This window comes from Lotus japonicus, chromosome 3, assembly GCF_012489685.1.
Source record: "Lotus japonicus ecotype B-129 chromosome 3, LjGifu_v1.2".
Lineage (NCBI taxonomy): Eukaryota > Viridiplantae > Streptophyta > Magnoliopsida > Fabales > Fabaceae > Lotus > Lotus japonicus.
This window is the reverse complement of record NC_080043.1, coordinates 76,372,654-76,399,107: the sequence shown is the minus strand read 5'-3', so window position 1 is coordinate 76,399,107 and position 26,454 is coordinate 76,372,654. Positions and strand designations below refer to the sequence as shown.

General features: G+C 39.3%; 1 protein-coding gene across 1 annotated transcript; it reads left to right on the top strand.

Annotated features, from left to right (window-relative positions):
• LOC130744745 (receptor-like protein kinase At3g21340) lies at window positions 1-26,454 on the top strand. Its single transcript, XM_057596904.1, has 12 exons — window positions 1-40; window positions 198-213; window positions 919-1,557; window positions 1,819-1,890; window positions 1,973-2,044; window positions 2,142-2,213; window positions 11,721-11,860; window positions 23,397-23,602; window positions 23,730-23,856; window positions 24,589-24,651; window positions 24,749-24,938; window positions 25,650-26,454. The coding sequence occupies exons 1-12, from the start codon at window positions 1-3 to the stop codon at window positions 26,095-26,097; spliced, it is 2,085 nt and encodes a 694-aa protein (XP_057452887.1). The 3' UTR covers window positions 26,098-26,454.

The following is a 26,454-nucleotide window of genomic DNA, read 5'->3' as shown; positions in this document are numbered from 1 at the left end:
ATGGGGACAATCTCGCAGAGCATGGAGGGGATTCTCACATGTAGAAATAATTTTCTATACTAAATATTAATTTTTAAAACAAGTAAAAATATAGTTAGCTCTTCCCTTATTGGATAAGTTTTTTTAAGAAAGATGTAAGACTATGTGGAATTTTTCAAAACACTCAAAAACCATTCTTTAGTTATTTTGTGGATCAGGGATTTTGTTGGAATTGTAAGCTTCTAAATAAGAGACTGACTAAGGCTATTTTTGGATTTCAATTTAGTCTCCTAATATACATTCACATTGCATATATATAATTTTTTTTTTGGTACAATGCACATATATATATATATATATGTAATATTGAAACATGTTTGACTACTTTAATTTTTTTTTAATGTTTTGTAAACCCACATTAATCCAAATCTACTTTGCAAACTGAAATCTAAATACAAGCCTCTCATCTCTTCCCCTCAAATTCTCATTCCCTTCCTCAAAATCTCACAAACACCCCATATATTAAATTGAAATATGCATATTTGTGTGGAGATATTAGAATAAGCATTCTAAGTAGGAGTTTATTATTGTTCCTTTCAAATGGGAAGAGTTTAAGAATATATGAGTTGAGATGAGAAAGTCCAGATATTCCTTCTTAGAGGTTAATTTGGTTTTTTTTTTTTTTTTATCTTTTGACCACCGGTCTTTACGGGGGGAAAGAGCCCCACGTGACTAATCTGGCTCGGGATACCGTAGTGATGTTCCTGACTTAAGCTATGATTCAATGCAAAAGTTAGGGGACACATGTGTTGATGAGGGATAAAGAGTGTAGGGGTCAGGGTTAAAACCCGGTGATGAAGAGCTAATTTTAACATTTATCTATAAAAAATAAACTGAATAGGAAAATGTTTTCTTTGGTTGTTTTTTTATCTTGCGCAGGCATAAGTTCACAAGACTCAAACATGACGCATACAATCGTTTGTGGCGGATTGACCCCCAATACAATGAAAGTGGTTGGTATCCATTGAAGAAACAACTTGATATTGAAGATGATGGTGGTGGTTACAAGTTGTCAGCCGAAGCATTGAAGACTGCAGCCCAATCACTGGATGTTTCATCATCCTTAGAATTCGACGAAAACGACGTGTTTGAGGATCAGCTCGACCTGCCTTACGAGTATTATGTCTACTTCCACTTTGCTGAGATCGAGCAACTTCCCGATGGGAAAAACAGAATCATCACCATCACCCTCAACGGCAAACCGGTCCTCAATCAGCCTCTGGTTCTTGAATACTCCAAGCCCGTTACTGTTGAAGCCAAAACACTAGGTCGTGTTGTGTTCAACATTACCGCAACCTCGCAATCGTATGCTCCCCCGATCCTCAATTCCTTTGAGGTCTTCAAGCTGGTTCAGGATCTTAACTCACCAACACATCCTCAAGATGCTAGTGCGATTCTCGATATCAAAACCGCCTACCAAATCACTAGAAATTGGCAAGGGGATCCATGTCTTCCTACCGAGTATGCATGGGAAGGATTGGGTTGTAGCTCCGCCACCCCTCCCAGGATCGAATCTTTGTGAGAACTTGCTAATTATTTTCTAGTACAAATCAAAATGATCATTTTATACGAGAACATATGAATAAATCACAACCATTAAATCTAATCATCACCAGTTAAGATTAAAACATGAAGTATGATATTTGTAAGTGATCATGTCACAATGGTTAAATATAACGGTCGTGATTTATTTCTATATTCTCATATAAAATGATCATTCTTATACGATACATCGCTTATTTATATATATGTATGTTAATCGTGTAATATGATTTGCAGGAACCTGAGCTCAAGTGATCTCACAGGGCAGATACATATTTCATTCTCACATCTTCAAGAACTTAAATTCCTGTGAGTACCTAGTTATTTTTATTTATTGCTGCTGATTCATTTTGTTCCTAGTTTTTTCTGAATTTTGTCAATTATGTTCCAGGTATTTGTCAAACAACACTTTGACAGGAGCTCTGCCTGGTTTTCTAGCAGAGTTACCAAAGTTACAAGTTCTGTAAGTTTGGAATCTAGCCAATTACTTGCAAAGTTTCCCTTCCAAGAATTCAGGTATATATATTTATATATATATATGTAATTCACTGTCTTTGCAGTAATCTGACAGGGAACAAGCTTTCGGGTCCAATTCCTAAGGCTCTCAAGGAAAAGGCAATTTTAAAACTAAGGTTATTGCATAATATCACATTCTCTGCTTCAATTCTTGCCCACCTTTTGTTTCATTTAGTCAATCACCTTCTGTTTCATTTCATATTATATTCTCTTTAAGTTACATTTCAACTCTTTGTTTAACATTATTTCTTTTCATTTTCTCCAATAAGGAACTGCATATGTTCTACTACATGTGCACTCTTTTTCCATCCTATTCAAATGCTAAGATGATCAATGAAATGATTGTAAGATCAAGTTTTGATCTAGTAGTACAACTCTATGTTTTGATGATTACAAGTTAACCTTTTGATATGAACAATTGTGGTACTCTAACGTGTTTCTCTGAGTGTGCTATTTACAGGCTCTGACCTCAACTCAATCTCACACAAATCAGAAGCACTATGTATAAAGAGCAACCCAAGCAACGCTTTCGCATTCACCATGTTCAGTATGAACAGTGGAAAAGCTTCAGAAGTTCTGAAGTTATACAAACTCTGATGTGGACTCAGTCACTAGAAGTTCTGAAGATCCAGAAAGTCTGATAACCAAGAAACACTGAAGGCTCAGATATTCTGATGGTGTAAAAGACTCTGAAGATCTAGAAGCTGATTAGTGAAATTCTGTTGTCCAGAAGCAAGATACTCTGAAGACCATGTTCTTCCCTCTGAGCTCAGAACCAGAAGAAACAATGGTCAGAGGATCTGGGCTTTCCCTCTGACTCTGATCAACCGGCTTCACAAGTTCCAATATGAAGCATTCCCCTGATCAGAAGTCTCCTAGGTTTAAAGGTCAAGTCGCTATCCAAGTACAAAAGCAACTGTACCTTCCTGACGACCTACCTAACAGTCTCAGACACAGCAGAAGCTGGATTTTCCAGAACTGCCCTCCAACGGTAGCATTTCCCATGCAACGCTCAACCCTAATCCTTGGAGTATATAAAGAGGCTGAAGACTGAAAGAAACGGCTAGAAGCATTCACATACGCGCAAGACAAACTTAAATTCTTCTAAGCTTTCTTTCATCTGAAATTCATTGAGTTTACTATTAGCTTTTTAGAAGCAAATCTCTTGTAAACAATTCTTTGATAAACAGTTTGTTTAGTTCCTTTAGGAGATCAAGGCTGATCGGATCCTAGAGAAGACTAAGAGAGTGAATCTTAGTGTGAGCTAAGTCAGTGTAATTGTTAGTCACTTGTAGGTTTCAAGTGCAGTTGTAACTCTTACCTGATTAGTGGATTGCCTTCATTCTAAGAAGGAAGAAATCACCTTAACGGGTGGACTGGAGTAGCTTGAGTGATTTATCAAGTGAACCAGGATAAAATCCTTGTGTGCTTTTCTATCTCTTATCTTTAGCACTTAAGTTCTCGAAAGATTTGTCAAAATCTTTAAGGTGGAAGTCTTATACTGAAAACGTTATTCAAACCCCCCATTTCTACCGTTTTTCATACCTTCAATTGGTATCAGAGCGCATGTTCTGATTACCACACCTAACAGTGTTCAGTGATCCGGGCCGGTGTGAAAAACAATGGCTGCCACCACCAGTGAAACTCAAAGAGATGGTTACAATGCAAAGCCTCCTATGTTCGACGGTCAAAGGTTCGAATATTGGAAAGATAGACTGGAAAGTTTCTTTCTGGGTTTCGATGCAGATCTCTGGGATATTATTGTGGATGGCTACGAGCGTCCAGTTGATGCAGATGGCAAGAAGATCCCAAGGTCAGAGATGACTGCAGATCAAAAGAAGCTGTACTCACAACATCACAAAGCAAGAGCAATTCTTCTAAGTGCTATTTCCTATGAAGAGTACCAGAAGATTACAGATCGTGAGTTTGCGAAAGGCATTTTCGAATCTCTGAAGATGTCTCATGAAGGAAACAAGAAAGTCAAAGAATCAAAGGCATTGTCTTTGATCCAAAAGTATGAATCCTTCATCATGGAGCCAAATGAGTCCATTGAAGAAATGTTCTCCAGATTTCAGTTGCTTGTAGCTGGCATACGACCTCTCAACAAGAGCTACACAACAAAAGATCATGTCATAAGGGTCATCAGGTGTCTTACTGAAAGTTGGATGCCTTTAGTGACTTCAATAGAGCTCACGAGAGACGTTGAGAATATGAGTTTAGAAGAACTCATCAGCATTTTGAAATGCCATGAGCTGAAGCGCTCAGAGATGCAAGATCTGAGGAAAAAGTCCATAGCCTTGAAATCTAAATCTGAAAAGGCTAAGGTTGAGAAGTCAAAAGCTCTTCAAGCTGAAGAAGAGGAATCTGAAGAAGCGTCAGAAGATTCTGATGAAGATGAGCTGACTCTGATCTCCAAGAGACTCAATCGCATCTGGAAGCACAGGCAGAGCAAATACAAAGGCTCTGGAAAGGCAAAAGGAAAGTCTGAATCCTCAGGTCAGAAGAAGTCCTCACTTAAGGAAGTCACATGCCTTGAGTGCAAAGAATCAGGGCACTACAAAAGTGACTGTCCAAAATTGAAGAAGGACAAGAAGCCAAAGAAGCACTTCAAGACAAAGAAGAGTCTGATGGTGACATTTGATGAATCAGAGTCAGAGGATGTTGACTCTGATGGTGAAGTCCAAGGACTCATGGCTATTGTCAAAGACAAGGAAGTAGAGTCAAAGGGAGCTGTTGACTCTGACTCAGAATCAGAAGGAAATCCTAACTCAGACGATGAAAATGAGGTATTCGCTTCTTTCTCTACCTCTGAACTGAAACATGCATTGTCTGATATTATGGATAAGTATAACTCCTTATTGTCTAAGCATAAGAAGCTGAAAAAGAACTTATCTGCTGTTTCCAAGACTCCTTCTGAACATGAGAAAATTATTTCTGACTTGAAAAATGATAATCATGCCTTGATCAATTCTAACTCTGTGCTTAAGAACCAGATTGCTAAGTTAGAAGAAATTGTTGCCTGTGATGCCTCTGATTGTAGAAATGAATCTAAGTATGAAAAGTCTTTTCAAAGATTCCTAGCTAAAAGCGTGGATAGAAGCTTAATGGCTTCAATGATCTATGGCGTAAGCAGAAATGTAATGCATGGCATTGGCTATTCTAAACCAATTAGAAATGAGCCCTCTGTTTCTAAAGCTAAATCCTTGTATGAATGCTTTGTTCCCTCTGGTACCATATTGCCTGATCCTGTACCTGCTAAAGTTGCTAAAAACCCTCTTAAAAAGGGATCTTTCTCTATGACTAAATATCATGCAAATATTCCTTTAAAATATCATGTTGAGACACCCAAGGTGATCAGAACCTCTGGGGTAACTAACAAGAGAGGACCCAGAAAGTGGGTACCTAAGGACAAGATTATCTATGTTGCAGATATCCTTGATAGCTCCACTGAAACACCAATCATGGTATCTGGACAGTGGATGCTCGCGTCACATGACGGGAGAAAGGCGTATGTTCCGAGAGCTGAAACTTAAGCCTGGAGGCGAAGTTGGCTTTGGAGGAAATGAAAAGCGTAAAATTGTTGGTACTGGTACTATTTGTGTAGATAGTAGTCCATGCATTGATAATGTGTTATTGGTAGACGGCTTAACACATAACTTATTGTCTATAAGTCAATTAGCTGACAAGGGTTATGATGTTATATTCAATCAAGAGTCCTGCCGGGCTGTAAGTCAAATCGATGGCTCTGTTCTATTTAACAGCAAGAGGAAGAACAACATTTATAAGATCAGATTATCTGAGTTTGAGGCTCAGAATGTGAAGTGCCTTCTGTCTGTTAATGAAGAGCAGTGGGTATGGCATAGACGGTTAGGGCATGCCAGTATGAGAAAGATTTCTCAGCTGAGCAAGCTAAACCTTGTCAGGGGCTTACCCAATCTGAAGTTCGCTTCAGACGCTCTTTGTGAAGCATGTCAGAAAGGCAAATTCACAAAAGTCCCTTTCAAGGCAAAAAATGTTGTCTCAACCTCAAGGCCGTTAGAACTTCTGCATATCGACCTTTTTGGACCAGTGAAAACTAAGTCTATAGGTGGCAAGAGATATGGGATGGTTATCGTTGATGACTATAGCCGCTGGACATGGGTAAAGTTTCTAACCCGCAAGGATGAGTCTCATGCTGTGTTCTCTACCTTCATTGCTCAAGTGCAAAACGAGAAGGCTTGTAGGATTGTGCGTGTCAGAAGTGACCATGGTGGAGAGTTTAAGAATGACAAGTTTGAGAGTCTGTTTGATTCCTATGGAATTGCACATGATTTCTCTTGTCCCAGAACTCCTCAACAAAATGGTGTTGTTGAGAGGAAGAACAGAACTCTTCAGGAGATGGCTAGAACCATGCTCAAAGAAACTGGCATGGCTAAGCACTTTTGGGCAGAGGCAGTAAATACAGCATGTTACATTCAGAACAGAATCTCTGTGAGACCAATTCTGAATAAGACTCCTTATGAATTGTGGAAGAACATAAAACCCAACATTTCTTATTTTCATCCTTTTGGCTGTGTTTGTTATGTTCTCAATACTAAGGATAGATTGCATAAATTTGATGCTAAGTCTTCTAAATGTCTATTACTTGGTTATTCTGAGAGATCTAAAGGTTTTAGATTTTATAATACTGATGCTAAGACTATTGAAGAATCTATTCATGTTAGATTTAACGATAAGCTTGACTCTGACCAGTCAAAGCTAGTTGAAAAGTTTGCAGATTTAAGCATTAATGTTTCTGACAAAGGCAAAGCTCCAGAGGAAGTTGAGCCAGAGGAAGATGAACCAGAGGAAGAAGCTGGTCCCTCTAACTCACAAACTCTGAAGAAGAGCAGAATCACTGCAGCTCACCCTAAGGAATTGATTCTGGGCAACAAAGACGAACCAGTCAGAACCAGATCTGCCTTCAGACCCTCTGAAGAGACCTTGCTCAGTCTGAAAGGATTGGTGTCCTTAATTGAACCCAAGTCCATAGATGAAGCTCTTCAGGACAAGGATTGGATTCTGGCCATGGAAGAAGAATTGAATCAATTCTCCAAGAACGATGTTTGGAGCTTAGTGAAGAAGCCTGAGAGTGTCCATGTTATTGGAACGAAATGGGTATTCAGAAACAAGCTGAATGAGAAAGGAGATGTAGTCAGAAACAAGGCAAGGCTAGTTGCTCAAGGCTACAGCCAGCAGGAAGGAATAGACTACACTGAAACATTTGCTCCAGTAGCAAGACTGGAGGCAATCAGACTGTTGATTTCTTTTTCAGTAAATCACAACATAGTTCTACATCAGATGGACGTGAAGAGTGCCTTCCTAAATGGTTATATTTCAGAGGAAGTCTATGTTCATCAACCCCCAGGTTTTGAAGATGAGAAGAAACCAGACCATGTGTTCAAATTGAAGAAATCACTCTACGGTCTGAAGCAAGCTCCCAGAGCATGGTATGAGAGACTTAGCTCATTCCTTCTGGAGAATGAGTTTGTAAGGGGTAAAGTAGATACAACTCTTTTTTGCAAGACTTATAAAGATGATATCTTAATTGTGCAAATTTATGTTGATGATATTATATTTGGTTCTGCTAATCAATCTCTATGCAAAGAATTTTCTGAGATGATGCAGGCTGAATTTGAGATGAGTATGATGGGAGAATTAAAGTACTTTCTGGGAATACAAGTTGATCAAACACCAGAAGGAACATATATCCATCAGAGCAAGTACACTAAAGAACTTCTGAAGAAGTTCAATATGCTGGAATCTACAGTGGCCAAGACTCCAATGCATCCTACATGCATTCTGGAGAAAGAAGATAAAAGTGGTAAAGTATGTCAGAAGCTCTATCGTGGCATGATAGGTTCACTTCTATACTTAACTGCATCTAGGCCAGACATACTATTTAGTGTTCATTTATGTGCTCGTTTTCAATCAGATCCAAGGGAAACCCACTTAACTGCTGTTAAGAGGATCCTAAGGTATCTGAAAGGCACCACTAACCTTGGCTTGATGTATAAGAAAACATCAGAGTATAAGCTTTCAGGTTACTGTGATGCTGATTATGCTGGAGATAGAACAGAGAGAAAAAGTACTTCTGGAAATTGTCAATTTCTGGGAAGCAATCTAGTCTCATGGGCAAGCAAGAGGCAATCAACCATTGCACTATCAACTGCAGAGGCAGAATATATCTCAGCAGCAATATGCAGCACTCAGATGCTCTGGATGAAACATCAGCTAGAGGATTATCAGATCCTTGAGAGCAATATCCCAATCTATTGTGATAACACTGCTGCAATCTCATTGAGTAAGAATCCTATCTTGCATTCAAGGGCAAAGCACATTGAGGTAAAGTATCACTTTATTAGAGATTATGTACAGAAGGGCGTACTTCTTCTGAAGTTTATTGATACTGACCATCAATGGGCAGATATCTTTACAAAGCCCTTAGCAGAGGATAGATTCAATTTTATTCTGAAAAATCTGAACATGGACTTTTGTCCAGAGTGAAGATGGATCAGAACCTCTGACTATGATACTTCTTGATCAGAAGATGTCTAGTCCAGAAGGTAACTCAATCAGAGTGTGTGTACCCACTGGTACTGACTCTGAAGCTGAGACAGCAACACGTGTGTCAGTATTTCTGATGCATAGTTCCTTGTGCCCGTGTGACAGTCTGTTATGATTGCGTGTAGATGTGCTTCTCTCCTGTGTGTGATTTGTGTATTTACTGTTACTATCTATCTTTAATTTTCAACCGTTGATCTTAAATTGCTTTTTGAATCAACAACGGTTATTTGTCAAAACCCACTATACACACACGATCTCTTTCACTTCCGGTTCTACTCAGTCAAGCTCATCCAGACTCGACATCATGGAACAGCGTCTTGACACTCATGAATCCATGCTAATTGAAATGAAGCACATGATGATGGAACTTCTGCGTCGGACTGATAAACCCTAGTTTTAGGATCTCTTCGCTTTTCTTTTTCTTTAACGTTGTTTTATTTTGTTAACTTCTGTTTCTTTTTACTTAATTATTCTACTTTGTTCGTTTGTGATTATCTATGCATATCTATATATATTTTTGTTACATGTGTTTGCAAAAATCTTTTTATTCCTACTCTCTTTATGTTTACATCATACATTCTTTCCATAGAATCTAGAATGGAGAATCCCTCCTCATTCTTCTGCACTCCTGGCGCTGCTCTGACCTATCCTTCTCCAGACGCTCCAGTGCATGCTGGATGTTGTTGAGCCTGTTCTTTAGCTCATCCCTCTCCAGAATCTCTTCTGCAGTCTTGAGCTTCTCTTCCAAACTCTCTTTTTCTTCCAGCAGCTTGAGTTCAAGCCGGCTGAGTTCTTGCACCTCCTCCACGAAGGCAAGAAATTCCCTCAGGTCTCTCTTCAACTCTGGACGCAGGTCCTCCTCCAGCAGTGTCCGTGTCAGCTCCGAGATGGTCGTTGTACCCTCTGGATGCCTGATGTTCAGGAACAAGTCCTCCTCGAAGGCCTTCTTCCTCAGCTCTTCTAGTGCTACGATGTATGATGCCATTTTTTCCTTACTGAAAATTGTTCGAGGTGTGAAGCTTACCTCTCTCTCCAACGCTTTATATAGGCTTCACTTTCTCTCTGAAAGTTAATGCTCCTACGGTTTCTCGAGGTTAAGTTCTTGGTAACTGACCCTTCTCTTTACTCCCTTGACCGGTGGTAAACGTTCTTCTCTTGCATTAACTCTTCTATTTATTTCGCCTAACTCTGATTATTGCATCGTTTTCATTTTCTTTAAACTTAGACCTTCTCTAAGGGGGAGTACCTTGTACTTCAAGCTAAGTTTTTCACACCCCAAGCTTTTGCTTATGACAAAAAGGGGGAGTACACCCAGTTTTTGATGTGTAAGATGTGTTAGTGTGATTTATTTTTTTCTCTTTTGGAGAATTTAAGAGTTCCACCTTCATGACCATAGATGTGTCACTGGGCAAATACAAGGAATACATTTCACTTCTTCTGAAGTGATTCTAGTTGACTCTGATACCCAAGACTCTGATACCTTGTCCGTGACTCTGATTACTTATGCGCTCTGATTACTCGATTTTCATCTATGTCATAAGTTTTTCGCTCTGAACTCTTATATCATTTAGCTCTGAATCTAGACTTTACTAACGTTTTCATCAAGTATTAGATTCAGGGGGAGCTAAGCTCAGAATCAAGCAGTGACTTGAATTCAGAATGAGCAAGATAAACTATTCACATCAGGATAAGTATTATTCTATATCTCTAAACTCTGAGTGAATTTAGTTTAATGTTTAAGAATTGTTCATCAAAAATCTTAGTTTTGTCATCATCAAAAAGGGGGAGATTGTAAGATCAAGTTTTGATCTAGTAGTACAACTCTATGTTTTGATGATTACAAGTTAACCTTTTGATATGAACAATTGTGGTACTCTAACGTGTTTCTCTGAGTGTGCTATTTACAGGCTCTGACCTCAACTCAATCTCACACAAATCAGAAGCACTATGTATAAAGAGCAACCCAAGCAACGCTTTCGCATTCACCATGTTCAGTATGAACAGTGGAAAAGCTTCAGAAGTTCTGAAGTTATACAAACTCTGATGTAGACTCAGTCACTAGAAGTTCTGAAGATCCAGAAAGTCTGATAACCAAGAAACACTGAAGGCTCAGATATTCTGATGGTGTAAAAGACTCTGAAGATCTAGAAGCTGATTAGTGAAATTCTGTTGTCCAGAAGCAAGATACTCTGAAGACCATGTTCTTCCCTCTGAGCTCAGAACCAGAAGAAACAATGGTCAGAGGATCTGGGCTTTCCCTCTGACTCTGATCAACCGGCTTCACAAGTTCCAATATGAAGCATTCCCCTGATCAGAAGTCTCCTAGGTTTAAAGGTCAAGTCGCTATCCAAGTACAAAAGCAACTGTACCTTCCTGACGACCTACCTAACAGTCTCAGACACAGCAGAAGCTGGATTTTCCAGAACTGCCCTCCAACGGTAGCATTTCCCATGCAACGCTCAACCCTAATCCTTGGAGTATATAAAGAGGCTGAAGACTGAAAGAAACGGCTAGAAGCATTCACATACGCGCAAGACAAACTTAAATTCTTCTAAGCTTTCTTTCATCTGAAATTCATTGAGTTTACTATTAGCTTTTTAGAAGCAAATCTCTTGTAAACAATTCTTTGATAAACAGTTTGTTTAGTTCCTTTAGGAGATCAAGGCTGATCGGATCCTAGAGAAGACTAAGAGAGTGAATCTTAGTGTGAGCTAAGTCAGTGTAATTGTTAGTCACTTGTAGGTTTCAAGTGCAGTTGTAACTCTTACCTGATTAGTGGATTGCCTTCATTCTAAGAAGGAAGAAATCACCTTAACGGGTGGACTGGAGTAGCTTGAGTGATTTATCAAGTGAACCAGGATAAAATCCTTGTGTGCTTTTCTATCTCTTATCTTTAGCACTTAAGTTCTCGAAAGATTTGTCAAAATCTTTAAGGTGGAAGTCTTATACTGAAAACGTTATTCAAACCCCCCCTTTCTACCGTTTTTCATACCTTCAATGATGACTAATATGGTGCATGGCACTTTGACTTCTTTCAGTGTGGCTGATAATCCAAAACTTTGTATGAAGGACTCATGCGAAAAGAAGAATTTTATTCTACCTCTTGTTGCGTCACTTTCAACTTTAATTGTAATCCTATTGATTTCTCTTGGACTTTGGATATTCAGTAGACCAAAAGGTACTTTAATTATATATAGCATTATTTTCCTAATACAGGTTACTAGTAAAGAGTTAGTGTAGGGGATTCAAGCACCTCGATTGCACGAAGTAGTAGAGCGAGAAATCACAGATAAAGCACACAACATCTTTGGTCACGCAGTTCGGCCAAATTGCCTACCTCTGCGGCTATAGAGTAGCTATAGCTCATTTGTATTACTTGTGGCATGAAACATGTGGTACCAAGTACAACTTTTAGGGTTACATTGTTATCCTATTTATAGTGGATTCTATTGATCTCTATTTTACAATAAAATCCTAATAAATCCTATAACAATCCCTTAAAACCTTTTACAATCCACATTAAATCAAATCCTAATAAACTAAAGATTTTAGCCCAAAATACAATGAGCCAAATCTCAACAATCTCCACCTTGGCGAATTCCGGACTCCCCCTATGAAGATCTGCTGCTTTAGTTTCCTGATTCTGATTTCTGGGATTGAACTCCACCTTGCTCAACACCCTAATGCTTCACTCCTCGACCTTGGAGTCCATCCACTTCTCCTTCCCTGGCGTGGCCATCGCCTCTTGAAAGTAGACAAATCTCCACCTTGTTCCGTGTCTTTCAGATCCGTCGGTTTCTCCTCTCACAACGACTTTTGCAATCCTTGTTGACCTCCCTTCGCAGCGGAAGATATCAGCCGTCACTATGGTTACTAACCATCGGCCCCTCCGCAGAAGTTACCCGACCGTTACCATGGTTACTAACCATCGACCCCTCTGCGGAAGTTGTCCGGCCGTTACCATGGTCCCACGAACCATCGGCTCTGATACCACTTGTAGGGGATTCAAGCACCTCGATTGCACGGTGTAGTAGAGCGAGAAATCACAGATAAAGCACACAGCATCTTTGGTCACGCAGTTCGGCCAAATTGCCTACCTCTGCGGCTATAGAGTAGCTATAGCTCCTTTGTATTACTTGTGGCATGAAGCATGTGGTACCAAGTACAACTTTTAGGGTTACATTGTTATCCTATTTATAGTGGATTCTATTGATCTCTATTTTACAATAAAATCCTAATAAATCCTATAACAATCCCTTAAAACCTTTTACAATCCCCATTAAATCAAATCCTAATAAACTAAAGATTTTAACCCAAAATAAAACAGAAACAAATCTGAAACAAATCTTTCTGATTTTTTCTCTTTCTAATGAGCCAAAACTCAACAATCTCCACCTTGGCGAATTCCGGACTCCCCCTATGAAGATCTGCTGCTTTAGTTTCCTGATTCTGATTTCTGGGATTGAACTCCACCTTGCTCGACACCCTGTTGCTTCACTCCTCCACCTTGACATCCATCCACTTCTCCTTCCCTGGCGTGGCCATCGCCTCTTGAAAGTAGACAGATCTCCACCTTGTTCCGTGTCTTTCTGATCCGTCGGTTTCTCCTCTCACAACGACTTCTGCAATCCTTGTTGACCTCCCTTCGCAGCGGAAGATATCAACCGTCACTATGGTTACTAACCATCGGCCCCTCCGCAGAAGTTACCCGACCGTTACCATGGTTACTAACCATCGGTCCCTCAGCGGAAGTTGTCCAGCCGTTACCATGGTCCCACGAACCATCGGCTCTGATACCACTTGTAGGGGATTCAAGCACCTCGATTGCACGAAGTAGTAGAGCGAGAAATCACAGATAAAGCACACAGCATCTTTGGTCACGCAGTTCGGCCAAATTGCCTACCTCTGCGGCTATAGAGTAGCTATAGCTCATTTGTATTACTTGTGGCATGAAACATGTGGTACCAAGTACAACTTTTAGGGTTACATTGTTATCCTATTTATAGTGGAATCTATTGATCTCTATTTTACAATAAAATCCTAATAAATCCTATAACAATCCCTTAAAACCTTTTACAATCCACATTAAATCAAATCCTAATAAACTAAAGATTTTAGCCCAAAATATAATGAGCCAAATCTCAACAGTTAGTTAGCATTAGTTTGTTATCTGTTTTACTGAGACAGTTAGTCTTTTACTTTATGTTAATTGTTAGTTCACTAGTGCGAACATACACTTGTATATAACTTGTACAATTCAGAGTAAACACTGATGAGAAATGTTCCATCAATCAGTTCTACAATTCTCTCTTCTTCATCTAGTTTTCTCCTATGGTATCAGAGCTCTATTCTTAGAGCATAGAGCTCTGCTGCGCATATTGTCCCATGGCAAAACCTTTGGTTCTAACCGTGCATAATGCACAAGATCCCTCAAGCCCACTCTATATTCACCCCAATGAGAACACAACAGTGGTTCTAGTTTCACCATTCTTTCAAAGAGTAACAGAGCCTTCTTGCCAAGTAAAATTGGGATTCATCGGTGGTACCATTCTTGAACCGGATTCTAATGATGCAGTATACCCTTTCTGGCTGATAGGTCTAGGGCTAAGCCAGCCCTTAAACATGTGTATGTTAGGAAAAGGACTAGAGCTATGTGAAAGCATAGTCTAAGGACTAAAGTGTAATAAATCAATTAGCCAGCTAGTTTACAGCTGGCGGTTGGAGTTTGTTAGATTTGTTAGCTGGCAGTTAGAGCTGTTAGTTCAATGGGCTATAAATAGCTGAAACTTGTAGTAGAAGTCATCTTTTGGGAAAGTAGAATTTGGAACTGGTTGTGGAACCAGGAACTGATCATTGGGAAATCAGTTGTAAACCTTAATTGTTCTTCCCCAATTCCTATCAATACAATTCATCTCTAGCCTGGAATCTCAGTGATTCTTGGTTAGCATTCAGTTTCTACATTTGTCTTCTTCACTGTTGATTCCAGTGTTTATCACTGGTATCAGAGCACCGATTCGGTGCCCTGTGAATAGGGGTGGGAATAGGCTGGGCCTAGGTAGGCTTTGCTTAAATAGGCCTAGCCTATTTAAAAATCTTAAGGCCTGAGCCTGGCCTATGGCCTATCAAAGGCTTTTTTTCGAGCCTGGCCTGAGCCTTCCGAAAGGCTGGCTTGGCCTGGTAGCCTGTTTAAAGGCCCGTTTCACAACAACAGTTTTACGTTTGTTAACAAATTTATCTGTAAAGAAGCTATCAAACTTATAAGCTAACGGGTTAAATTATACTAAAATAATCTTTCAACGATCAGACTTATAATATTATTAGCTAATAAGTAGTGAAGAAACTAAACGAGATTATGTTGGTTTCTTAGAGTTGGAGAGCCAATTTAAAATCACACTTCATTTTTAAAAAGACTTATAACTTTGACTCGTTATATAAGTCAATTTGCTTAAATATATAAAAATCTCAATAAGTATATAATATCAAGATATTATAATAAATTTCTAATATATAGACATCATCAAGGGTAAAATATATTTATACTTATCATATTTACAATTTACCAAAAAAATACTAATCATATTTACTTAAATAGGCTAGCCTGTAAGGCTTACAAGGCTTGTTGAATGGCCTGAGCCTGACCTTTTTAACTAAATAGGCTTTTCAAAAAGCCTAAGCCTTGCCTATTTACCATTTTGGTCTGGCCTGGCCTGGGCCTGTGGTAGGCTAGGCCAGAGGCCCCTACGAACGGCCTGGCCTATTCCCACCCCTACCTGTGAAACTGCGAAACTCGATTCCTGTACATGGTGGAGACGCGAAGCATGGCTAGGAGCGTGGATCAGCAAGATCTAGGTGAAGATGGTTGGAGGCACGAGAGTGAAGCGATGCGACTGCGAATGGAGATGTTTGAAGCTCGCGCAAAGCACATGGAAGATCGCACCATGCGAGCAGAGGAGCAAGCACGCAGAGCGGAAGAACAGGTTCAACGTTCTGAAGAACATTTGAACACGCTTCAGGCGAATTTGCGAACCAGAAGGGAGAGGATTCGCGAGGAAGGTGAAGGAGAGTGGGATGGAATTCGCGAGGTGCATGAGGAGAGGAGAAACAGGGTTCCATGGAGGAAATTGGAAATTCCTGTGTTCTCAGGGGAAGATGCTTATGGCTGGACCCAGAAATTGGATAGGTACTTTCAGTTACGTGAAGTGCCAATGGAGGAGCGGATGCAAGCTTCCATGGTGGTTGTGGAAGGCAGAGCATTGAGTTGGTACCAGTGGTGGGAAAAATGCAATCCCAACCCAACTTGGGAGAGTTTCAAACTAGCTGTGGTTAGAAGGTTCCAGCCTTCTATGATTCAGAACCCATTCGAGGTTCTCCTAGCTTTGAAGCAAGAAGGAACAGTTGAGGAGTATGTTGAGCAGTTTGAGAAATATGCAGGGGCTTTGACAGAAATTGATCAAGATTTTGTCAGGGGAGTTTTCTTGAATGGACTCAAAGAAGAGATCAAGGTGGAACTAAGATTGTTTGAGTTACAAACCTTGGTGGAGGTGATTCAGAAAGCTATTTTGCTGGAACAAAAGCACTTGGTGCAGAACAAGCAAGGAAGTGGTAATCAGCAGAAATCCACAGGTACTTTCAGAAGCAACTCTTATAGTAGAACTTACAATAGAGACTCAACTTTATTTGGTGATAAGAAAGTAGAAACTACTTCTGCTGGTAGTGTAGCTAATAGCAAAAAAGTTTTGCAAGTTGGAGAGAGTTCTAAGACTAGAGGGGGGGAGTATAAACACCTGACCTCAGCATAAATAAGGGAGAAGAGAGAAAAGAATTTATGCTTTAGATGTGATGAACCCTATACAAGGGATCACAAATGCAAGAATAGACAATTGAGGATGATAATTTTAGAGGAAGAGGTTGAGGATTCTGTAGAAGTCGAGGACTTAGATCCAGGAGAATTTAACTCCCTGCAACTGTCTTTGAGATCCATGGCTGGTTTAACTTCTGTCAAGTCTTGGAAAGTGGAAGGGGATGTGAACAATGATGCTGTGGTAATCTTGTTAGATTGTGGAGCCTCACACAACTTCATTTCTCAGAAGTTGGGGGACAGGTTGGGTTTAAAGGTGAATGAAGATACTGCTTTTACAGTTGAGGTGGGAGATGGGCACAAAATCAGATGCAGAGGAAAATGCTCTAGGCTGAAGATGACTATTCAGAAGTTGGTGATTGTTCAGGAATTTTACTTGTTTGGATTGAAGGGAATAGATGTTGTATTAGGCCTGGACTGGCTTGCTAGTTTGGGAGAAGTTAAGGCAGATTTTGGCAAGCTGGAATTGACCTTAAAGAAGGATGGTGTGCAGTACACTATCACTGGAAATCCCTCTCTAACCAAGTCAGAACTTTCCAGTAGGGCACTCATGAGCCTTTTAAAAACAGAAGGGCCAGGGCTCCTTGTTCATTGTAACACCCTGACTGAAGAAGGAAAAAAAGAATCTGCCATTCCAGAAGACATACAGGGTCTGCTACAGGAATTTGAGGAAATTTTCAGTGACCCTCAAGGGCTACCTCCCAAAAGGAAGCATGACCATGCAATTCACTTAAAAGAAGGGGCAGAAATTCCCAATCTTTGGCCATATAAATGTCCTCATTACCAGAAAACTGAGGTGGAGAAGTTAGTAGCAGAAATGTTAGAAGCTGGTGTCATAAGGCCTAGCATTAGTCCCTATTCCAGCCTCATCATTTTGGTCAAAAAGAAGGATGGAGGGTGGAGGTTCTGTGTTGACTATAGGGCGCTCAATAAAATCACAGTTCCTAACAAATTCCCTATTCCTATCATTGAAGAGTTGTTAGATGAACTAGGTGGGGCTCAAGTGTTTTCTAAGCTAGATCTAAAATCTGGCTATCACCAAATCAGAATGGTAGAAGAGGATATTCCCAAGACAACCTTCAGAACTCATGAAGGGCATTATGAGTTTCTTGTGATGCCTTTTGGCCTCACTAATGCCCCCTCAACATTTCAGGCCCTCATGAATGAGGTATTGAAACCATATTTGAGGAAGTTTGCATTGGTATTTTTTGATGATATTCTAGTATTCAGTCCAGACATAGCTACTCATGTTCAACACTTGAAATTAGTCTTGGAGTTACTAGCCCAGAATTCCTTGAAGGCTAACCAGAAAAAGTGCAGTTTTGGTCAAACCAGTTTGGGATATCTTGGCCACATCATTTCGGGAAATGGAGTAGCAGCATATCACACTAAGGTAGAATCCATGAGCTCTTGGCCTCAGCCTAGGGATGTGAAGGGTTTGAGGGGTTTTTTGGGCCTCACTGGTTATTATAGGAGATTTGTGAGGGACTATGGAAAAATTGCTAAACCACTGACTGATTTATTAAAAAAAGACAGTTTTCAGTGGAGTGACCAAGCTCAAAAGGCTTTCTTGCAGTTGAAGGAATCCATGGTTAACTTACCTTTGCTGGCTGTTCCTGATTTTTCTAAGGGGTTTGTGATTGAAACTGATGCTTCCAGCAAGGGGTTAGGAGCAGTCCTAATGCAAGAAGGAAGACCATTGGCTTTTTGGAGTCAAGGCCTTTCAGCTAGGGCTCAACAAAAATCAGTATATGAGAGAGAGTTGATGGCTTTAGTCCAAGCTGTGCAGAGGTGGCGCCATTACTTGATTGGGAATCATTTTATAGTTAGAACTGATCAAAAAAGCCTCAAATTTCTCACTGATCAAAGGCTTTTCACTGATGAGCAGTTCAAATGGGCTGTCAAGTTGATTGGGATGGATTTTGAGATTCAATATAAACCTGGGGCTGAAAACTCAATGGCAGATGCTCTCTCTAGGAAGGGAATGTATTCAGCTATTTCAATGGTATCCATGGAGGATTCTAAAGCTTGGATCCAGGAAGTTCAACAAGACCCTAAGTGGTTGCAGGTCATACAGAATTTGATAGTTTCTCCTACTGCCCATGCTGGTTTTGAATTAAAAAAAGGAGTTCTATACTACAAGAACAGGCTGGTTTTGTCTAGTAATTACAACAGAATCCCTATCATCCTTGCTGAGTGTCATGACACTCCTGCTGGAGGGCATTCTGGATATTTCAGAACCTATAAGAGGATTTCTAGCTTCCTCTATTGGGAAGGCATGAAGAAACACATTCAGCAGTATGTGCAAGATTGTGACATATGTCAAAGAAGTAAATACTCTACCTTGGCCCCGGGAGGATTGTTGCAACCTTTACCTATTCCAACACAAGTTTGGTCTGAAATTTCTATGGATTTTGTGGGTGGACTGCCTAGAGTCAAGGGAAAGGACACAGTGCTGGTTGTGGTGGATCGCCTCACTAAGTATGCACACTTTATTCCACTAGGGCATCCTTATACAGCCAAGGAGGTTGCTTCTGTGTTTCTCAGAGAAGTAGTCAAACTCCATGGTTTCCCTACTTCCATTGTTTCTGATAGAGATCCAGTGTTTCTCAGTCAGTTTTGGAGGGATTTGTTCAAGCTTTCGGGTACCAAACTGAAGCTGAGTACATCTTATCATCCCCAGACAGATGGGCAAACAGAGGTGACTAATAGGACATTGGAAACTTACTTGAGGTGCTTTGTGGGCCCTAAGCCAAGGGATTGGTTAGATTGGATTCCTTGGGCAAAATTATGGTTCAATTCCAATTTTAACAGTTCAGCTGGAATGACACCCTTTAGGGCTTTGTATGGAAGAGATCCACCAACCTTGGCCAAAGCCAGCCTTATTCCCTCCAAAGTAGAAGAAGTGAATCTTCTTTTTCAGCAAAGAGATCAGATTCTGGAGGAGTTGAAGCATAATTTGAATAAAGCTCAGGGTTACATGAAGACTCAAGCTGACAAGCATAGGAGGGATCTGGAATTTCAGGTTGGAGATTGGGTCTACTTGAAGCTGCAGCCCTACAAACTGAAATCTTTGGCTTCCAGACCTTGTGCTAAATTGGCCCCTCGATTTTATGGTCCCTATCAGATTTCTGACAAGGCTGGACCAGTGGCTTACAAGCTTCTTCTGCCAGATCATGCTAAGATACACCCTGTCTTCCATGTGTCCTTGTTGAAGAAGGCTCTCAAGCCCAATCAGCAACCTCAACCTTTGCCTCCCATGTTGAATGAGGAACTTGAGCTGCAAGTTCAACCTGAAGATCTCTTGGATTTGAGGGAAGATTTGCATGGTAATGTGGAGGTTTTGGTCAAGTGGCTGGACCTCCCTTCTTGTGACAATTCCTGGGAACAAGCTGCTATGTTACAGGACAAGTTTCCTGGTTTTCCCCTTGAGGACAAGGTTAAGCTTTTAGGGGGGGTATTGATAGGTCTAGGGCTAAGCCAGCCCTTAAACATGTGTATGTTAGGAAAATGACTAGAGCTATGTGAAAGCATAGTCTAAAGACTAAAGTGTAATAAATCAATTAGCCAGCTAGTTTACAGCTGGCGGTTGGAGTTTGTTAGATTTGTTAGCTGGCAGTTAGAGCTGTTAGTTCAATGGGCTATAAATAGCTGAAACTTGTAGTAGAAGTCATCTTTTGGGAAAGTAGAATTTGGAACTGGTTGTGGAACCAGGAACTGATCATTGGGAAATCAGTTGTAAACCCTAATTGTTCTTCCCCAATTCCTATCAATACAATTCATCTCTAGCCTGGAATCTCAGTGATTCTTGGTTAGCATTCAGTTTCTACATTTGTCTTCTTCACTGTTGATTCCAGTGTTTATCACTGGCAGAGATGCAATAACATGGTTCTCAGTTGGCTGATCAATTCGATGAACCAAGAAATTGTGCAATATGTTCTTTGGGAGATAAAGCATTTGAAGTATGGAATGAATTGAAGGAAAGATTCTCAGAGGCTGATTTGTTTCAAATCTCAAAAATTCAAGAAGAGATTTAGTCTCAAAAAAGGCGATTCCTCAATCACAAAATAGTTTACATCTATTATGGAATGAGCTCAATATTCTGAAACCAGTACTGGTTTGTACTTGTGTGGGAATTGTGTTTGTGAGGAACTTTCTAAAGTGAAGAAATAGAGGAATTATGATTGTGTTGTCAGGTTCTTGAGAGGGGTTGAATAATCAATTCTCGACAGTGAGGTCCCAGATTATGTTAATGGACCCTTTACCACCCATCAACAAGGTATTTGCTCTAGTGACACAGCAAGAAAAACAATTCTCAATTGAGAAGGAAAGCAACACAAGAGTTCTGATGAATATCACAAACACTGGAAGTGCTGATACTAGAAAGTACAACAATCCTAATCATACCTATGTTCCTGCTTACAAATCTCATGACAGAAACGTTTGCTCATTTTGTGGAAAATTGGGCCATACTATAGACATAAGCTATAAGAAGCATGGATTCCCTCCGAATTTCAAATTCAATAATCCTAACTATGCTTCTAGAAATGCTATTCTAGCTATGGTTTAAGATTGTGAGCAGTAGGATTTCAATCAGAGAAATAGTTCTGGAAATCAGAACTCAAGGTTTGAGTTTACTGCTGAGCAGTACCAAAACCTATTATCTCGTCTCCCTGAGTCAGAAAAACAGCAAGGGAATGTTCCTCCAACTCAACTCGTGTCAATGCATGCACTAATCAAGTTCATGGTGTTCCACTATCCCGGTTCACTGTGGATCCTTGACAGTGGTGCTACTGGCCACATATGTTCCTCTCTTGCTAATTTTTCAAACTACGAAGCTATTTCACCTATCATAGTTCATCTTCTAAATGGAACATCTATTATAGCTTCATATTCTGGCACCATTAATCTTGACTGATGTTCTTTTCTTGCCTAGTTTCCATTTCAATATAATTTCTGTTACCAAGCATACTTCCTCTCTTGATTGCAAGCTGAATTTCTCCAATAACACTTGTTTCATATAAGGATATGCATGACTTGAAGATGATTGGTGTAGCTAGTGTGGAAAATGGCTTATACATTCTCAAGGTCCCTCTACCTCTAAGACCATCTGTGAATTTTTGTTTCACCCTTAAATCCTTTTGTAGTGTAGCTAATGCCTCAGATCATATATGACATTGTAGGTTGGGTCATCCATCACATGATAGGTTGCAATTGTTGTCTAGATCTTTTCTTCAATTTCTTGTAATAAGTCAACAGTTCGATCGTGATATTTGTCACTTTGCAAAGCAAAAACAGTTGACTTTTCCGTTAAGTACTAGCAAATCAAGTGCTATTTTTTATCTTGTACATGCTGATAATTTGGGGTCTCATAGCTATTAGATCCTTACATGTTTGGAATACCTTGATTGATTCAACCTTGGAGATGCCAAGACCAGAAACACCCCTTAGAACTTATTTAAAGAAGCATCCCCCACAAATATATGAAGAAGAAAGCCAGATGTCAAAAGTACCATATGCATCTGCATTGCCAGGCCCAATATAGCACATGTAATGAGAGTTGTCAGCAGATTCCTATTGAATCTTGGAAATAAGCATTGGGAAGATCTGGGACGAGACTCAGATAGTGGAAAGAGCATCATAGGTTATATTTTTATTTAGGTTGTGGTACAACTGAGTTGGAAGTCTAAAATTCAAAACAGAGTTGGTCTCTCAACTAGTGAATATGAACATATAGTCATATCATAAGAAGTTAAGGAGATGATATTACGAAAGAATTTTCTCAAAGGATTGGGAAAAGAACAAGATGTTTCTCCATTGTTTTGTGACGGTAAAAGTGTTGTCATATAGTCTTGCCAAAAATCTTGTCTTTCACTCCAGATGCATGCACATACAGTTGAAATTTCATTTTGTCAAAAAGCTGATAAATGAAGGAGATTTATCTTTATTGAAGATCTTAAGATCAAACCCAAGACTATCACAGCTGATAATCTGAGGCTTTGCGTTGCCTCAACCTAAGTTGTCAATCTCGGTGGGATCCCGGGTTCCCATCCCATCCCATCCATGCCTTGGGATGAATTTTCCCATCCCAACACAGTTCACTGTCTAGGACATCCTGGTTGGGATCCAGGCCAAAATTCTGGTGGGATAGTGAAGGCCCCAATTTTCCAAAAACGCCCCCAAATGTAGAAGTTTGGGGTTTTATTTAGTAGTATTTTCGAGTTTCGCAGTGGAAAAAACCCTAGCACTTTTATTTTGTTCGATCTTTCCCTCTCTTCGACCCTCTTCTCTTATGTTCTATCTTCGCACCTACCCTCTCGTTGACCCAAAACCGGCTGTCGACCACGACAGGGCCTCCGCCGACCTTTCTCCGGCGAGCGTCACCTATGTTCTACCCACTTCGACTGTCTTCTCATCTGTTATATCATGTATTTATCATTGATTTAGTATGTATATATAAACTTATATAAAATAGACAAAAATTCACTATCCCGGCCATCCCTCTATCCCAGATTTGAGGCTGGCCACGACAAACTGGGACTGGGATTGGCAAAATAGGCCTCAACTGCCTTTCAAAGATAATTAAAAAATTGTCATCCATTCCCTTCCCTAAAAAAATCTCCTCCTAAACAATCTTTGAAATCACTATTACCCCAATGATATTTGATAAAAACATTGGAGAGGTGAAATGTCTATTTCAGTTCTTCACCTATTTAGTGGACATAATTTTATAAAAGAACCACTTACGCGCGAATTTAATAATTTAAACAAAAAAAAAACTATATCCTGATTCATATTTACAATTTATTTATGGCATCCTTGTGTATTCTGATTCCGATTTTCTTTTCTATTATAGCTGTCAGCTTGGACTCTTCACTGAAATCAAAATACCGAGCATTCAGTTACACTGAGATTCTCAATATTACGGATAACTTAAAAAATATTATTGGAGAAGGAGGATTTGGAAAAGTTTACTTTGGCATTCTTCAAGATCAAACCGAAGTCGCTGTTAAGATTCATTCACGAACTTCAACGCAAGGATATAGGGAGTTTATGTCAGAGGTTAGACATATTACTTTCAAGTTAGAACACAAATTCAATTTTAATTTTAGTGAAGTAGTATTTAACGGAGAACACTACATTAAAACTTTTCCAGTTAACTTTAGTAGAGATAAAATTTAAAATGCAGGCACAGCTTCTGATGACTATTCATCATAGAAATTTGGTATGTCTCATTGGCTATTGCAATGAAGGTGAAATTAAAGCGTTGATATATGAGTACATGGCCAAAGGAGATCTCCAACAGCACTTGTCAGGTAATTTTTATTTTTTTCTTAATTAATCTGTCATCATGCATAATAGATTTAAAATTGTCCCACTTATATAAATTAAGCTTAACTTAAGTGATAACCCTTTTATATTGCCTAGACTAGCATAATATGTATGAGGTGGAATGCAAAACCTAGGTAAGCTACACAATATTGATTTTTTATATCATGACAAGAGGAGTGCTAATAACACTTTAGCACTTTCTTTCCAACACTTTTATTGGTTAAAATCCATGTGGGACTCACTAAATAGAGAGTGAGACCTATGTAATTTAGTGGATTCGAACATGAACTTGAACCAATAAAAGGCGTTAAAGTAAGTTTTGGTAGAAAAGGATTATGAATAAGGCAAGGAGGCATGCCAAGAGGGAAGAACTTTGTCTAGCGTCCACCACCTGAACAGGTGGTGGGTGTAAACACTGCAACCAAATTGCTGCAAATTAGTTCTGATAATAGAAAATTGGCATCTATTTGGTAGCTAATTTTCGAGCAACTATTTTTTCAAGTTACAATCCTTATTTCACATGGTTACAAATCTTATGTTTACAAGTTGTAAGCGGTGTACTGGGCACTACTCGAACAGGTGGTGGGCGCTAGACAAAGCCCTTTGTGTATGCTTTCATTTCTGAGAGTGCTTTTACAGAATTGTAAGACTAATCTAGTCCTTTTATTCTTATGAACCAAAATTAAGTGGGCATGTCAATTGTATTTTGCATGCAGTGAAAAACCCAAATGCCTTAAACTGGAATAAGAGACTTAATATCGCAGTTGAAGCAGCACAGGGTATACAGCTCACTTATCTAATATATTTCTATTTATAGCAGTATGTTTCTTAATTTCCTCTTTTACACTTACGGCTCAATTAATATTCCATATTCAGGACTTGATTATCTCCATAATGGTTGCAAGCCACCCCTTCTCCATAGAGATTTGAGGACTTCCAACATATTACTTGATCTGAACATGCATGCCAAGATAGCTGATTTTGGTCTATGTAGAGCTTTTGGTAATGATGTTGATTCTCATATATCGACTCGCCCTGCAGGTACACCAGGTTATAGTGATCCAGAGTTCCAATACAAAAATATATACTAAATTGTATTTGTCAGAATTCAATATTTTTCTAGAATTTACTTTTGCATAAACTTTTAGTTAAACTACAGAGCTGGATTTCATTGGATAAATTAAATCACAGATATAGATAGTGTGTATTTTTAAGTTTGATTGCTTAGATTTATTTCTTTACACCCCTACTTTCATCCATACTACCTATACAAGTTGATTATTGTGGATTGGATATTTGGATGTAATATTGTTGCAGTACAGTAGAGATAAATTTATAATTATTACACTTCTTATTATTTCTAAATAAAATTTGAGTTACTTAGAGAAAAATGATATTTGACCCTGCATGGCGTGGACACCTAATCGACATGTGCAATTTCTGGCAGCCTGAAACCACCAGTATTGTGTGAGGGCTCAAATATCTTCCGGAAACTAGTTTTCAGAATGTATATTAATAATACATTCCGAAAGTTAATTTATGAAAGGTATTTTTGCAGCTTTAACCATTACTAGCGATTTCAAACAGCCAAAAATTGGGTGTCTCACGCCTTGTATCATCTAGTAGGACCATTATCCAGACAAGATCAAAACATAATGCTTAACAAAAAGACTTCTTTATTTCAATTAGTAATTTGTATCATCCAAGAATATAGTGAAAAGAAGCATACATGAGCTTAATGATAACTTACACAGTTTAACTATTTGTTTCCTTATAGGTTCCACAGAACTGGAAACTTAAATAAGCAAAGTGATATCTACAGCTTTGGGATAATTCTATTTGAGTTAATCACTGGCCAAAGAGCACTAGTGAGAGAAAATGAAAAAAATATTCACATACTTCAAAGGGTTATTCCCATAATTGAAGGAGGAGACATTCAAAATACTGTTGATCCGAGGTTGCAGGGAGAGTTCAGCATCAGTTCTGCATGGAAAGCTGTAGAGATTGCCATGTCATGCATTTCGCCAACGGTGGCTCAAAGGCCAGACATTAGCCAAATATTGGCGGAGCTAAAGGAATGTCTTTCTTTGGACATGGTTCAAAGAAATAGCGAAGTAGTAACAACTACTGTGGAATGGACTTCTATGCAGATAGAGATAGAAACAAGAAGAGTGGAATCGACTTCTACGCAGATAGAGACAGAAACAACTCCCTTAGCTAGGTAGAAACCACATTGGTAAAGAAATTTTTTGTGGTTCGATTGATGCATATATCCATATCACAAATTATGTTCCTTCTGCATCAAAATGATTGTGTTAAACCTAGCTAGTATGAAGCTGGCAGTACTCCAATTGCAAACAGCAAGTGGCTGGACCCTTATGTTTAATTAATTGTTACTAGTTATCAGATTCTAGAAATGTTATTCTAGAATGATGATCTTTTGTTAGTAGGAGCCTTGTGATTGAGACAGTTGTATGGTTGTCCTTGTTTCAAGGGATTAACCACTAGATAAATTGAAAAACCCAAAAATAATGGAGATATGCAGAAAAAACTGGGCAACTTGCTCACCATATTTTCTTGTT

What these genes read in the sequence shown, in the direction of transcription:
- LOC130744745 (XM_057596904.1), top strand. Translation starts at nt 1, where the DNA reads ATGGGGACAATCTCGCAGAGCATGGAGGGGATTCTCACAT. An exon ending in TTACCAAAGTTACAAGTTCT is followed by an intron (nt 2,045 to 2,141) that starts GTAAGTTTGGAA and finishes CTGTCTTTGCAG; the next exon opens with TAATCTGACAGGGAACAAGC. An exon ending in GATATTCAGTAGACCAAAAG is followed by an intron (nt 11,861 to 23,396) that starts GTACTTTAATTA and finishes TTTCTATTATAG; the next exon opens with CTGTCAGCTTGGACTCTTCA.